Below are 17,505 nucleotides of genomic sequence, written 5' to 3'. Positions count from 1 at the left end.
AAATCATGTTTCAAAACAAAAACTTTTGATACGCCCCCTCAGAGTATAAATCTAGTAAAACTTGAGACATACTAGTCTTACAAGAATAAACTCAATATTTCTTGCCTCTAATTCATGTTATGTGATAAATTTTAAATTTATACTTATTTAAGGCCTATTTAGCTCAATAATTAGTATCCTCAATACCTAATTTTTTCCTATTCTAATGATGTTTTTAGATTTTTTTCAGCTATGAAATCTAAAAAACAAACCAAGTATGAATGTGTGAAAGAATGACCAAAAATATATGAAGAAGTGTAAACTCCATATTGTTGATCACGTATAAAGAAAAGTGGATCCCCCAATGGGTATGAAATCATAAAAATAGACAATGCATAACCCTTGAATAATTGAGAAAGGTGAGCAAATAAAAAGGGAATTCGAACTCACCAAATAAGAAAGGAAAATATGTTGATCATCACTGAAAGAAACAATAGATGAAAAAATTGAAGGTGAACGAAAGTGGTACACGGTGACACTTATGAGCTCACAAACTGAGGTTGAAATACATGGATCAATAGAAAGGAAATATGAAGAACAGTTACCCATTCACCTTACATGATTTGTGAGCCCCAATACCATCTCCTGTTGGATCAAACATTGAATTTTCGACCAAATTTTAGGGATATTATAAATAGTACAAAGAAGAGAGAAATTACCAATTAACAAACTATCTACAAACCTAAAAAAAACCTTTGCCTATTATTCAAGGGACAAGGGCAGTCGATGCCCTTTTTACGATGTCACTCAAAGGTAGAGGAAGTTTTGGTTATGGATGGAAAAAAATCATCCATTAATTCGAAGTTCTGATAGTAAATAATGTGTTTTGTTATTTGTAAAATACAATATTATTTCCTTAGAAGTGTTATTTGTCAACTGTTTTTTTTAAATAAAAAAAATATTGTATAAAAGTTAAATCGTGTGTTTTCTGTTTTTTTTTTAAAAAATATGATTGAAAGAGTACAAGGAAAGATAGAAGAAGAAGAGGAAGAAGAGGAAGAAGAAGAAGAGGAAGAGGAAGAAGAGGAAGAAGAGGAAGAGGAAGAGGAAGAAGAGGAAGAAGAAGAAGAAGAAGAAGAAGAAGTTGGGGACGAGGGTGACCTACGAGGAAGAAGAAGAGAAAGTAAGCGGGCCTTTTTTTTAGGTTGTAGATAATTTTCTAAAAGAGTAATGAGAAGGGTTAAATGGTTTATTGAAACTTGGCATAAATATTCAGTCAACTAGAGTTGAGGTGTAGGATTGCGCCATATGTACAAAATAAGTCATCCATTAGTGGGAGGGATACATGTAAAATGATTATTGAGTGTTGAGGGCATTAATGGATGAAAAGTATGATGAAGGGTATTGACATACCATTTTTTAATGTTTGAGGGTATATTTGTCCATTCTTCCTTGATTTAATGTAGTGGGTAATGTGTTATGCTCTACTTTATATTTCTCTTACATGGATTTGGTCAAATTATAATTAATATAACTTACGGGTTAAGGTTGAAAGCTTAATTCTGTTTCCAATCTCTGTTTGATGCTCGAAAGAAATTCATTGGAGTGGATAATTAGTTTTATACTTGTAATTTATGTTTGATGTATGTAAATTGCTTTAAAATAGAGGCCATCAGTGCAACGACCCTCAAAATAAAATAGGATGAACTAGATATTGACATGAGTTTTATGAGTTCATAACTGGTTAAAATAATGAGTAATATCTTTTAGATTAAGTTTTATGTAGGATGTAGCGTTCCTACCTCACACACACATCCCTAGACATCTAATGAGTGCATGAAGTGATTTGTAAGTCCTCATGTTCTGATGACCGAGACACTTTATAGCTTTTGGTCTTCTCATTACAGACATTGTATTTGATGTATGAGTTACATCAAAATCACTTTTCTTATGAAGTATTAGTTGACCTTGAAGCTTATGTTCATGTGCTTTTGTCAAAATCTTTGATGTATAAAAGCTTGTGTGAGTCCTCTCGGGGTATAATACCATAGCACACCATAACTAGAAAAACTAGAAAGAAATTAAAATTGGAAATAGTCATTTTTTTATTAAAAAATTAGAAAACTTGAAAGTTTGTTAAGTATTTTAGTTGGGTTTTCGATATAATTTAAACAATAATAATTCCTATATAAGGATAATTTAGTCATTTTTGAAGATATTTTACAAACGTTTATGGAAGAATCCTTCAAATGCGGCTGAGTTTGCGCGATTTTAGAGTTTGTATAAGTGAGTTATGCTCATTTAAAGTTGTATTGTTCAATTAAGGAAAGTAATATCCAGATTTGAGAAGGACATCATGAACTTTTCTATCACTGTGACTTAATTCCATTTTTAGAAATTAATTGGGGTCTAAAAAGATCACAGTCAGTTTACACTTTTGAAAAATAGAGTTAGTGTCTTTTTGTAGAAAGAACACAATACGATAATAAAGAAGAAAAGAGCCAAGATCATCATTCGTAAGGATTTAACTGTGGAATTCTTCAAGAGGTGATTCATATGATGTTTGTGAGGTCATGTAGCACTGGGTTAGTTAACTCACGTGTCAAACATGTTCACTTCAACGTATTTTTTTCCTAAAAAGATTGATAATTTATGTTCTTGAGTTGTATTATTGAATAAGTTTAGTTCTTGAATATGGATGGGATTGAAAAGTTCTTGAGAGTTTAATGTTTATTATTAGAACTGCTTTGAGTTAGATTCTTATGTTTATGTTTTGGGTACCTAAATTTAAAGAAATATTGAGAAAAAGAATTACAATTGATCGAATTAAGGTCAAAAAACGAGTTTGACCTTAATTGCTCATTTTGTCTCAATTACTATAGAATAACCTTGATTTCAGGTATTTTGAGTTTGAGGCAAAACATACATTACATAGCAAAAAGAATGAAAAGAATGATGAAATAAAGGCATGAGGATCACTCAGTGAACTTGGAGACTCGTCAATAGGTTTGAGGATCACCTTTTGTTCCAGAGTGTTAAGGTCTAAAGGAAAGGATCAGAAAGGCGGAAGAACAGAGCTCTCGGCACATCGCCGAGATGTTACGCGAAGTTGTGCCTTGTCTCCTAATGATCCAGAACATGGAGATACTTACACTACGCACGAATATGACAATGACGTTTCAAAGGGTTGATCTTCGATTTGTTTGGCAATACAGAGTAATGTGGCCGAGCATCCCACCACAACACTAATCTTTGATAACTATAAATACTTGATGTGCGCTTTAGCTTATATATCAAACTATTATTAATAGTATAAAGAACTATAATATTTTTCCCATTTTTATCGAATGGTTTTTAGGGTTTTTGGAGAAGAACTTGACGATTAAAAGGGTTTAAAATCTAAGTATTCAGACTTGGGTCTCTTGATTTCTTCATTCTTCGCCTATAACAAGACTTAAATCTTTATACCCATTTGAATGCAAGATCATTTAGGTAAAAATTTCTATCTCTTGATCTGCGGCTAACAACTCCAATTCTTGGGGTGTGACTTTGCCAATATGGGTTAAGATTGTTGTTGGGTCATGCTATCTAATAGATTAATTGTAGGTTTATTGTGATTTCGTTTAGTAGTTATGGATAAATATATTGACTTTTTTTAGTTAAAATGCATGTTTATTTATATGTTTACGAATTGATTGAGATAGAAGTCGTGAAACTAAGACTACTAAATTGATGGTCGGTGGGAGTGGATCGACATGAGGCTCAGCTGGAAAGTGTAAGCCATAGTCTCATTCCCACACATTCATATCGTGAGAGTTAGTGGATTAAAAGGAAAACTACTTTTCATGCGACAATTAGGTGTCCGAGAGGAACACATTTGACATGGGGTATTTTAGGAGAGAGCTTACCTCTTAAAGATTAACCTAGTCACAACTATTCTATAAATCTTCCATCCAAAGCATGCACCCAACAATTTAGCTTAACCCATATTCCTATTACATCCCAAGAATTCCCCCATCCTTGATTTAGTTCTCTTATTATTTTCATTAGGTTATTTACTAGTGAAAAAATCCCCCATTCATATTTGATGCTTGTGTTACCCAATCATTGATCTAGAATATTTTTATTCGTAAATATATTAAGCTGCAACTACTTAAAATAATTTTAATTCTTTATCTATTCTCACTACCATTTCCTTAGGACACAACTCCAACACTTGGATGGTTTACTATATTATTACACGATTGTAGACACTCATACTGAAATTTGTATCATTCATTACGCAACAAATAAAAACGGTGCAGCTTTATGAGAGTGATGATATGTGAATATTTGTAGTTAGGTTGAATTTTTGTTCTCGTTACTTGTAGCTTTACTATCCTTATTTATTGTTTTGTTTTGCTTGTTTGAATATCTAAAAAAGTTAATTAAAATAGATAGTCCTTAAGGGTACCACACCGATCATCCCCTTTTCAAACTACAAAACCTCAAGAGAGCCTCCTCACATTCAAACAAGTGGTGGACGAGACAATTCAGGATATATGGATGAAGTTTCAAGAAATGCTATAACTATTCCCATCTCATGGTACGACTAGCAGAGCGCTACTAGAACGCTTCAATAGGGGTCTTGGTCCTGAAAATAAATGTATGCACGATCAACTCTGCGAGGGTTATGTACTACCCAACCCCACAAATTTCTAGCAAAAATCCTTGATGGTGTGGTAGAAGCCAACAAGGAAGCTAGAAGAAGCAAGAGTGGAATGCACTAGTTAACCAGTTGGATGAACTAGCAAACTGATTCTCGAAGTTTGAAATGCAAACCATGGAAAAATAAAAACACTTCTCTCTCCAAGAATGTAAACAAAAGAAAAAGCATAAAAGCATACAAGATGATAAAGTCCTTTCGAACATTCAAAAAAAATTAATAACAAGACAAAAGATTGAAGGATATGAAGGAATTTTTAAAGTTTTCTATACAATATGTGAACTATTTGCATCTCGTTGTGAGTAGCCAATTGTCAAATCAACTCTCTTGTAGTGACCATTAGAGACTAGCAAAAGTGTGGAGTCTTGTTTGACTTTAGTGAAAATGCCTTGTGTTATAAACATAACATGAACCATGCATGATAATACCTAAAATTTTCCTTGTAGGTCTAAGAAAAGCTTTCTCTTCATATGTTCTTAGGAAATTTTGAACAGTGTAAAATAAATTTGATATATACCTCTTTTGTTACCTACCTAATGAGTGTGTGAATATATCTTTAACACCCCTTGATCCTTCATTTCGTTAGAAAAAACATTAAAACAACATGACCTCTCTTAACTCTTTACCTATAATCCTCCATATTTGTTCTTAATATCATAGCCAACTTATGCCAAAAGCCGAAATTGGGGGTTTGGTGAAAAGAGAAAGCAAGTTAAAAAATTGCAAGATAGATCCCGTCTACCCATTGTGTTGAGAAAAATGGAACCCTTCCATATAAAAAAAATGAAAAGAGAAAGAAAAAAGATTGAAAAAGAAATTTGATGAACAAACTTGAGAGTTAGAAAAAAAAGGGGGATTCACAACACATTATTGGAAAGTTAATAAATGGATAACTTGTAAGCACTAACGAATGTTATGGGACGAATGGAAGATAATTGCTGTGAGCACCATATTTTACGAGGATCTAAGTCACTGATCCTAAATGAACATATGTTTGATCTAAGCCCCCTTTACATGACTTTAAAAGACCTTTTTGATCTTGATAATGCAAAAACAAGTGTCGATAGGAAAATACGGGCAAACCAATGGGTGTAAGCATGCGTTGTGCTTTTCTTTGTAAAAGTGAGTGTTCTATCTGATTCCTAAACTTTAAATGATTCCACATCATGTGGGTGACATTGGAATAATCAGTTGTATGAGGGCACTCAAATGCTTTTGTTGAGCTTCAACTTGCATTTGAAGAAAGTATTGCGAGCTTAAGAATCTTTGCTAATGGTGTGTCACAACTTTACTTGATTATTTAGTAATACATTTGATCCTTGCATAAGTAAATTGAGTATTATTGTGTCCATTCACGATTAAATATTGTGTATCACTGTTTGAGACATTGTTTTGAAGAGATGAACTTGATTTTTACTTCAGGACAAACAAATGTTGAAGTAGGGGTGTTGATGAGTTCATAGATTGGACTCATTCAGTGCTATTTTTTCATAGAAATAGTGTTTTGAATTGCTTATTTTGTCTCAATTACTAATGAATAACTTTAAGTTTAAGGTATTTTGAGCTTGATACAAAACATGACACTACTTAACAAAAAGGATGAAAATAATAAAGAAATGAACGCTAGAGGATCGCCAAGTAAACTGTGGGACTCTCCAGTAAGTCTGAAGATCACTTTTTGTTCTAGTATTCTTAGCTCTGAAGGAAAGGATCAAATTGGGGATAAAGGAGCAGTGGCCTCATCGCTGATAAGTTCCGTGAAGCAATGCTATTTCGCCTAATGATCTAGAACACAGAGATGCTTGACTATGCCCAAGACGAAGATGAAGCCATCAAAGAACAAATCACAAATTTGTTCGGTGATATTGACTAATACCACAGTGAATCCCATTGAAGCACAAATATTTGATAAATATAATTACTTGATGAGTGCTTTAGCTTATATATTGAACCATTATTATTTGAATATATAGTTATCATATTTTTCTTGTTTATCTAAGTTTTTGATCTCTAAGTTAATGAGGGTTTTATGGGAGGAGAACTTGAAGACCAAAAGGGTTTCAAATCTAAGGATTCGAACTTGGGTCTTTTGATATATTTCATTCTTCGAATGTAACAAGACTTAAATATTCATACTCATTCGAATGCAAACTTATTTCTCCATAAATTTATATCTCATTATGTGGACGAAAAATCCAAATTCTTGGGGTGTGATTTTGTTTATATGTGTGAATTTTTTTGTTATTTTTGATAAAAATGTAAAAAAGCAAAGAAGTTGAATTTTAATTGAAAGAAGAGGTGTAAACTTTTCGATTCAATGAAGATATCAAATTCGTAGAAAATAATATAAATTTTTGCGTGAACAACAGCTACCCAGGTGTGGTGTTGCGAACAAATTGTTATACACAAACTATAAAATATACTCCGAAGGTAATTTAAAAGTAGTGTTATGAATTTTTTGCAAGTGCACTGGATATCATAAAGTTATGCATATGTATTGTCTTCTTCATTCATAAATAGTTAATTAATATTTATAATATGAAGTAATAAAAATAATGTCCAAAGAGAACCCACTCTTCTCGGGTAACACCATCCATCCAAGACAAAAGTATCAAGATCAAATAAACTTTTTAAGATCTGCAAAATCAAGGGAAATCCAACTAATCAAAGACTATGATAATCTGTAAGGATTTCTTGCCTGATGGTGGAAACCACCATCCGTTAAAATCCAAAAACCAAAATATGAATTATAGAAAGCATTTGATAATTTATTGGCCCAGTTTAAAAATCATTTCACCCTTTTAAAACTGCAAAAACCCCAAACACGAGAAAATTGATCCTGAAGTATGCTAATTTACAATATATAATCATAGAATTAGTGTACTAGTTGTAAACATTTCCTTTCCTTGATTTTATAATATGTTCATGTTTGATACAAAAAGGGCAAGTTGTTGGTTCATTAACAATGGAAATGAGAGTCGTTGAAGCAATTTGTTTACGTAATATTTTTTATTTCTATCCAGCGTGATAATACGTTATTCCATCGAGTGTCTTGATCATAACATCATCTCTACCCTTGAAGAAGATAGGATTAAGGTCAGCGTACATTCTACATTCCTCATATCCCGCTTGTTGGATTGCACTGTGTTTGTTGTAATCATTGTTTTATTTCTTCTAAAACATTTCATTTGATCTTATTTAAGTTGTAGATGTTACTTCTTTTAAATTGGTGTCTATTTCCCTCCAGCCAGGTTTTAGAGATGAGACTCTTCATCATTATCAACTGTTATACCCATGAATCCTATACTCTAACAAGAGTTATGGGTATACTATAGGTGTGTGTCAATCATTATAAAGAGTCTCGTATCCCGGATTTATAGAAGGATTGCATTGAAAAAAAAACTGATTTAAAGAAATAGCATATAAATGGATAATTATAAAAGATTTTATTTTAAAAAAATATATTTTAAGAAGAAACAAACCAACAATAACAATATATCCAATATAACCCGCAAAGCGGGGTATGTGGTGGATAGGATGTATGCAAACATTTGTCATTTTGGGCGATATAGAGTTCGTTTTTGGCAAGACCCTCGACACAACAACCTATTATAAAAACAAGCAAGAAATTCTAAAAAACAAGATTGAAGTAACATAGTTTAGGGGAATTCTATATTACGTAGATAAATTGCTTCAATAACACTAATCTCCCCATGTTTCATTACCTCTATGTATTGCTTTCTTAACATGCTACCATTCTCCATTATGTTACAAATCCGCTTTTGTCAAAATCATTTGATGTATAAAGTATTATCCTTTGAAATCTTTATTTCTATTATCTTGTACTATGTATGCTAAGTGTCTTCTATAGGACCTCTTGGGGTATAATACCTCATGTCACGTCAATAGTGTACTTTGGATAGAGACATTCTTATTGTTTTTAGCTTATTCTTTTCTTATTGATTCACTTCCAAATTATAGCCCATTGGTTAAGATTGTGGGCTAAGAGTTAGTTACTAAAGTTCACAGTCTTGTAGATATAAGATTTTTAAGTAAAAAAATATTAATGTAAAATAAACAAAACACATCTTAATCATTTTTAAACAAATTTAAAAGTCCTAGCATGATAAAAATAAAAGTAAACGTTTCAATGTAATGCAAAACTAAATTTGAAGAATGCGCGTCTATCATGAATTAGTAACAAAAAAAGTCATACATCTGAAAAAACTAAATTTTAAAGCTAGACTAAAATCGCCCAAAAATGAATGCAAAATTGAAAAAGGTTAGTCAAGTTAACAAGAAGCAATATATAATTTTTTGTTTACAAGAACTTAAACAAATGACTAATTCTATAATAAAATTAACGTAAAATTATTAGACAAATATGTGCTTGAGTTAGCATTCTCATATATATATGTATGTATATATATATATATATATATATATATATATATAAGATTTACCGTTCTTATGAAATTAACATTTCCTTTTGTAAAAAATGTATCTTGCCGGAAAAAACGGATGGGACCTTAATAAGGCAGTTTCGAAGATAAGACGGACGACTTGGCTGCCTTCCCTGCTAAAAATCATTCCCGACGGACGACTCGGCTGCCTTCCTTGCTAAAAATATTTCCCGACGGTTGCTCATATATATATATATAAGAGTCACCATTCTTATGAAATTAACATTTCCTTTTGTAAGAAATGCATCTTCCCGGAAAAAAAATCCATTGAGATGCTATTTTTAAAAATATAACTTTAATTTTCCAAAGCTAAGAAACATATTTTTCATCTTTATATAATCAATACAAACCTCATTCATTTTTTATTTGGCAGAAATGACAAACTTTCCTAGAATGATTACATGCTTAAAAAAAAATTAAAAAAATGGTAATATTGACTTATTTTTGTATATTGGTCAAAATTAAGAATTGATATTGATGATCTTCACTGGCAGAAGCCAGTAGTTAAAATTACATGTCTCAAATCTCCTGCCTCATTCTCATTTGCATGAAAATATACACTACTTTTAGAAATAAAGTTATGCAAGATGTTGTACAAATTTATATGTTCATTTAATCTAAAATTTAATCACCTCTTAATTTTATATACAATAACGCTTGTTGGTTTTAAATATTTTATCAACAATCCATAATCACCATCACGCGTTAAGTTGAGATTATCCAAATTATGATATAAAGAAAAGGGAAAATTCACAAGTACGCCCTCAACCTATGCCCGAAATCCCAGAGACACACTTATACTATACTAAGGTGACCCCCTTGAACTTATTTCATAAGTAATTTTCTACCCCTTTTAGATCTATGTGACACTAGTTTGAAAGAAAAAGTCAACCAGTGTTGGACCCACAAGACAGTGCTACGTAAGTCGAAAAGGGGTAGAAAATTATTAATAAAATAAGTTCAGGGGGTAATAGGACTTTAGTATAGTATAAGTGTGTCTCTGAGATTTTGGGCATAGGTTGAGGGGGTAATTGTGCATTATCCCAAAAAAAAGGATGGGTACCTTGATGAGGTTGTAATATAAGAAACATATTTTCCAAAACACACAACCGTATCTGCAATTGATAGTAAAAAGTAATATTAAATTAGAAGAAAAATATATTTTTCATAATTCTTACTATTCTCGGTGGAATCTTTACCACTGAGACAAAACTAGATTTTTTTCATGGTGCATCTCTAATCAACGTCCCAAAAGAACTTCAAGCATAGTTTATCATCATCGAACATATTTGGATCCATTTCTAGTATTTCCTTACTACTTTAGTACAAGGGTGGATCCACGTCCTAGACTTCTTTTAATGACACCTCTTTCCTAGAAATTTGCAAAAAGAAGGTGCCATCAAACACAACTCTAGTTTGTACTTTAAACATCAAAACCATTGCATGATCATACAATAGAAGCATAAATAACTAATGTGTAATGGATTCACTATGATGTAGTAAGCACAAATACTTGATGTTTGTTAAATATAATTAACAATGACCAGTAGCTTATTCATGTTTGAATTTGAAAATCTACAAGACCAATTGTTTATTAAACTCTTCTTGTTGCTTTCTGTAACCATCATAAAAGGTTTTTGCTAAAATATTCTTAACCTTTTATTTCATTTATATACTCTATAACTTTTTTTGTAATTTTGTTGTTTGTTTCGGTATGAATGAATATTTTTGCTGGATAAGTATAGGTGTAAAGTCACCTGATTAAAGGAAGGTGTGAAACTACATAACTTTTTTATGAATACAAAAATAAATGTGTTTTTATATCTTCTAGATTTCGAGCATATAGAAGAAGAAGCTATAATAGATCTCTCCATTAATATTATCAATAAGTTAATATTGTTCTTACTATTTGAATTTAATTAATACACATAAAAAATTTGTACTTACAAAATCTTAGATTAATTCATTACACCCTAATTATTTATTCTTCTCTACTAGGATGATTGCATTGGATTTGATGCATAAAGTACAAACTGCAGTTGTGCTATATCTGCACCTTCTTTTGGGAATTGCATATAAAAGACATATCATTTAAAGACAATAAGTACGTGGTTCCATTTGTACAGAATTGGTAAGGTAATGCTAGAAATTGATCCAAATGTGGTCGATGAAGATAATCTAGGTTTGTGGTTCTTTTGTGATATTGAGTTGACAGCTACATGAAAGGGATCGAGCTTTACCCCAAAGGATAATAGACCATTGTGGACAAATAGAATCAAAAGACATATATTTTTTTATTATAATCATACATTACTTTGTAACATCTATTGTAGAGCATATCTCTTTTATACCAAAGGTTTAACAGGTATTACTACCTTGTCTAGGGGGTGACCTAAAGTTGATAATCTTCCTTTAATGTTTTTTGTGGTTTTTGATAAAAATGTAAAAAAGAAAAGAAGTTTAGTTTTAATTGAAAGAAGAGGTATGAAATTTCCGATTCAATGAACATACAAATTCATAGCAAATAATATAAATTTGTACGTGAAAAGAAGCTATCCATGTGGGGTGTGGCGAACAAATTGGTATACACAAACAATGAAATATAGCGCTAAGGTAATTTAAAAGTAGTGTAATGTTTTCTTTGTCTTCTTCTTTCATTAATACTTAATTAATATCTATAATATGAAATAACAAAAATAATGTCCAAAGAAACCTACACTTCTTTTGTATTTTCATCTGTCCATGACAAAAGTCTCAAGATCCGATAAACATTTTAATGATTTGCAAAATCAAGAAAAATCCAACTGATTAAAAACTAAGATAATCTGTAAAGACTTCTAGCCTGATGGTGAAACCACTATCCGTCAAAATCCAACAACAAAAATATGAAACATAGCTAGCACTTGGGCTAGTTTCAAAATCATTTCACCCCTTTAAAATTGCAAATCCCAAAACTAGAGGAAATTAATCCTGAAGTATGCTACTATACAATATATAGTCATAACATTAGTGGACTAGTTGCTAACATTTCCCTTCCTTGGTTATATAATATATTTGTGTTTGATACAAAAAGGGTGAGTTGTTGGTTCATAAACAATGGGAGATGAAAGTTGTTGAAGCAATTTATTTAAATAATACTTCATTACTACAAAGTACCATAATTGCATCTTGTGATATTTTTTATTTCTAGCCAACTTTGATAATACATTGTTGCATCGAGTGTCGTGATTGAACATCATGTCTACCCTAGAAAGTTAGGATTAAGTATGCGTACATTCTACATTCTGCATATCCCGCTTGTGAGATTGCATTGTGTTTATTGTTATCTTTGTTTGGTTTCTTCTAAAAATATTTCCATTGATCTTATCAAGTTTTGGATGTTACTTCTTTTAAATTGGTGATTATTTCCCTGCAGTTCTAGAGACGAGACTATTCATATTTATCAACTTTTATACCCATATCTCCTATGCACTGTCAGGAGTTATGGGTATACTATAGGTGTGTGTCAAATATTATAAAAATTCTAGTATCCCTGACCTATAGAAGGACTGCATTGAATTAAAAACTGATTTAAAGAAATACCATAAAATATATAATTGGAAAAGATTTTATTTTTAAATAATATCTTTCAAGATGAAACAAATCAACAATAACAATATTCCCAATGAAACCCCCGAAGCGGATATGGAGAGGATAGGATGTATGCAAACCTTTGTTCTACTTTTGGGCGATAGAGAGTTTTTTTTTTCTACGACCCTCGACACAACAACCTATTATCAAAACAATCCACAAATTTAAAAAATCCCCTAAGATTAAGTAATAATCTTTAGTTGAATGCTATATTCCATAGATAAATTGCTTCAAGAACACTTCTCTCCCTTTGTTTTTGAACCTACATGTCATAGCTTTCTTCACATGCTACCACTCTCCATTTGTTATCAAACACAAACTAATTAATTATCCTGGAAGAGAAGTTTTAGTAAGTGCTACACGAATGTTATGACTACCAGCAACATAGTAGCACGCTTCAGCATCAATATAATATATTTTTAGTTTTGACAAATTTAATGAAGGTATTTTTTTGAGGGATCTGGTGAGTTTGAAACTTGCCCAAAAAAATTATCAAATGCTACCTCTGTTTCACACTATACATACTTAATAAATAACATGTCCGAAAGATAGAATTCCCTCCTTTTTATTACAAATATTAAGGTGGCAGCCAATTCTTTAGTGCTAAAGAAATCTGAATTTTACAAATCATTTGTTCTTAGTGTGTATCATCCTAAATTTTGCATAAAAAGTCTTGTATAAATTTTGCAACTAAAAAAATAGTAACAAAAAAATAAAAACCACACAACCTTCCACTTTGCAATACATTTCTATAAGAATCTATTATTCTAACATTAACCAAATTGTTATCATATTTTTTGAAATATTAACACTACTAATGTTAATAAACCAAAATATTTAGTAGCAATTAAGAAGTCCCAAATGGAGAACAACATATATACAACATGAATTTTATATAGTGTAGAGTATGAACAAATCTTAATGCAGCATGGACCTAAATATTTTTCAAGCATATCCCACGACAAGTCTTTTAAATACTAAACTCTCCATTATATGTGGTTGATATTTCAACCCATAAATCACATTCATTAAATTTTATGTTGTCTATGGTCAATTTTATCAATTCCAGATTGTTGATTTCCATATGTTAAAATATCCCAAATCGATCTAATTCCAAGATCTCAAGTTAAGGTACTCAAAATAATACCGTTTTAATTATGGCCTCCATCAAATACATGAAAGTATTAAAGCGGAATGAGACCACTACATTTCTCATTATTGGAAGGGCTCAATTCGCAATATTATAAAACTAGAATTTTCAACAATGTATTATTATATGTAGATTGAGGAAATTCATATGCATCTATAGAGAATATATATCAATAAATCATTAACTTACAGAAATTTCTACTAGAGAATATATGAAATCAAACTAAGATTTTGAATTTTCTGAAAAGACATACAATACTGAAGATTTTTTGGTTGGAAGACACGAAATCTAGAAACTCATTTTCTTCTCACTAGAGTGGGCTAAATAAGAGGATCTGAAAATTGTGTGATACCTCAACGTTGAAAGAAACTTCCATCGACTTGACATTATGCACCTTCTCGCAAGTTATTTTGATTTTTAAAAAATTTAGGGAATGTGGATTAAGATTGAATCTGGTAAATCACTAAGTCGGTGTCCTCCCACCATGATTCTTATGTGTAATTCCATAATGTAAAACCATCAATTGAAGTTTTGTTAGGATGGCGGCTTCTTTCATTTTATGATGATATAACCTAGGATTGTTCGGTTTAGACCAATTGAAAAAATTAGGTATACCTAATATTGGGTATTCAACCAAATGTTATTTGCCTCTCTGACCCTTCAAAATAGATTTCACGCTAGAGATAATAGTCATTTTCTTATTTTTCTTCTATGTAGAACTATGAAATAAAATAAACTTTTGTATACTATACTTCCTTATATGAAATATTTAAGAAATCTTACCTTTGTATAGTTTGAATTATATTATTTAAAATCATTTTCAACAAGGTAGCACAGGGTGTAAAATATAATTATGCTACCTTAAATATTCATTTTCTTATTGAGATCCTTTTGAATTAACAAAATAATTTGTCTATTAAATTTTAATTCTTATTTATTAATAATAAAGTTTTTCCTATACATATATAAATTATACATATATACTTTTAATCTTTGAATATGACTCCACTTAGAGCTTTGAGAAAGCCACATAGTTTTGATGACCACAAAAGGTAGAAAGATATCTAACTAGACCCCTAATGGATCAACCTAAAAAATATAACTTTAGGAATACAATTTGAACCTTTCAAAACCTACCTTGTAAAAAGTTATGAAGTTAATGGAAGAACTTATCGCAACCAAAAAACAACGGAGTAAACAACATGATTAAAATGTTATGACAAGGTCTACTAGAATAAAGATAGATGATAAGAACATATTTTATTTTATTTCATAATGTGCATCTTGTTAATCAAAAATTTAAAAGTTTATTTGATTGACTCCAATAATCCAATGTCCATTTGTAAGAAAGTAATTTTACCCTAGACAAAGAAGATTAATCAAATGTTCATTTGGGTGACTTTTTTAGAAATATGTGGGATTTTCAATTCGTGTTTTGTTTCTTTTGAAAATTAGCATGTTCTATCATTATTATTTTATTTTTCCTACTCAATTATAAATCAAGTGGAGAGATAATCGAGTTTCATTGTGAAGACTCAAAAATCGATCTTGAGAGCGGCTACCATAAACCCTAGTAGGCAAGACAAACCCAAATAAAATATAATAAATAAATTAGAAATAACTAAAGTGGAAGGAATAATTGGATAAAAAAATGAACTTAGCATAGACATATACAAACAACATAAAAATAAAATAGGGGCCCAAAATAGACTGAGAAAAATGAAAATACACACGCACCATACCGTAAACCTGGTTTAATAGGTATAAAAGAAGGGAAACTTTCACATATAGACACTTAAAGATATTGTAATTTCTCTCCATAACTATAGTTTGATAATTACAATTCGTAGCATATGTTAATAGAAGGAGAGAGGCGAGTGATATGGGGAGAGAGTGGAGAGAGGCGAGAGAGGGGGGGGGGGGGGGGAAGAGTGGGAGAACGATGAATTGTATATGTATATTGGTTAGATAAATGTATATTATACATATGTATTTGTATATATTGGTAGAGAGATTGAGAGAGGGACAAAAAGGCGAGCGATACCGGGAGATAGAGAAGAGAGGTGAGCGATATCGAGAGAGGAAGGAGAGAGGCGGGCGAGAGAAGACAGAGAGTGGAAGATAGTAAAATTGTATATGTATATAGTTGTATATAATTGTATATTATACATATACCTTTGTATATATGGAAAGCGAGATTGGAAAAGGTAGGAGAGAGGCGAGCGAGATTGAGAGAAGGAGGAGAGAGACGAGCGATATAGGGCAGAGAGTGGGAGAGAGTTGAATTGTATATGTGTATATAGGTTAAATAATTGTATATTATGCATATCTATTTGTACAAACTATCGAATTATACATATACAAACTTAACTAATTATACAAACTCGAAGTTTGCCCACGTAATTAATGTATAATGTTAGTCGTGAGTGGTAGTTGTACAAAACTGTAGCTATGATGAGTAGTTAAATAGTATAAGTTTTCTTAACTGTGTAATTTTCCCATAAAAGAATGAAAACTACGAGGATAAGACTATTCAAAATCTAATTTTCTAAAAATACACAATTTAGTGAAAAAATACAAAAGGAAAATGAGCAAGAATCTATATGCCAATAGCTAACTACAAACAAGAACAAAAAGAACAATGTGGCTTGAATGAGACAAAATCAACAAGGATGTTTTGTACTAGGCATTGCATTAGAAAAAGATGTAAAAGTGTAGTGTAAGTACAAAAATACGAGATACTAAGTAGGAATCGTTGACGATCGAGATGAGTATACATTATATAATATAAGAAGCATGATTGTAATAACAACAAAAACCAAAACTATACTACAAAATTGAGCTCACAAAAAATAGGGACCATAATGTTAGGCCCTGAAGCTACCCCCTTGACGTAAACACGGGACCTAGGATCACGAGTGACCCAAAGATAAACCTAGAGTGGCATATAATAAGTTAAACTAAAACATGGGGAATAGCAATTTAAGTCACAATATATAAATAATGAGAAGAGTTTAATATGCTTAACTAAAACTCAAATACCAAGTTAAATTTGTCTATGCCTAAAAAAAGGGCTTAACTTACTAGAGATGCTGGGGCATGCCCCTAGCTAACTTTTTGTAAATTTAAAACTAAAATGAAAGACTGAAATATAAAGAGCATATTTTTCGTCGTTGAAGAATGAGGACTCACCATGGATACTGCTGGATATGTACCACGAGCCGATGTACACATGATCTCGATGTTGAGGACTGAAACCTATGTGACAAAAATATGTAACATAGAGTATGCACCTATACTTGAAGGGTACATATTATGCAGTTAACCTAAAGATGAACAACATAAAATAACTTAAATAGAGCATACTGATCAATGATATAAGATAAACAAGAATAATAAATTAAACATGTTGAATGAACTAACTTAGTGTAATGACCAAATCTGTAACATACTGAAATAGAGAACTGTATTGTAACAGGTAACCTAGTCAATACACTAGAATCTTACTGTGGGAGATACTAATACAGGACATAAAACCACATGACCTAAATGTAGAGTATGATGTATACGCCCTATCA

At 31.2% G+C, this 17,505-nt stretch overlaps 1 protein-coding gene across 1 annotated transcript; it reads left to right on the top strand.

Annotated features, from left to right (window-relative positions):
• The first annotated feature begins 987 nt into the window (after positions 1–987).
• LOC138337880 (pre-rRNA-processing protein ESF2-like) lies at positions 988–3,170 on the top strand. The gene is made up of 2 exons (XM_069288317.1): positions 988–1,162; positions 2,986–3,170. The coding sequence occupies exons 1-2, from the start codon at positions 988–990 to the stop codon at positions 3,168–3,170; spliced, it is 360 nt and encodes a 119-aa protein (XP_069144418.1).
• Positions 3,171–17,505: the final 14,335 nt, after the last annotated feature.

Source organism: Solanum lycopersicum, chromosome 8 (genome assembly GCF_036512215.1).
Source record: "Solanum lycopersicum chromosome 8, SLM_r2.1".
NCBI classification, from domain to species: Eukaryota; Viridiplantae; Streptophyta; class Magnoliopsida; order Solanales; family Solanaceae; genus Solanum; species Solanum lycopersicum.
Note: the sequence above shows the minus strand (reverse complement) of the source record. Positions and strands in the feature narration are given on the sequence as shown.

Excerpts from the sequence above, each read along its gene's own strand:
- LOC138337880 (XM_069288317.1), top strand. The coding sequence starts at position 988 with ATGATTGAAAGAGTACAAGGAAAGATAGAAGAAGAAGAGGAAGAAGAG. Across the intron at positions 1,163-2,985 it reads ACGAGGAAGAAGAAGAGAAA|GTTTGAGGATCACCTTTTGT; the intron begins GTAAGCGGGCCT and ends ACTCGTCAATAG.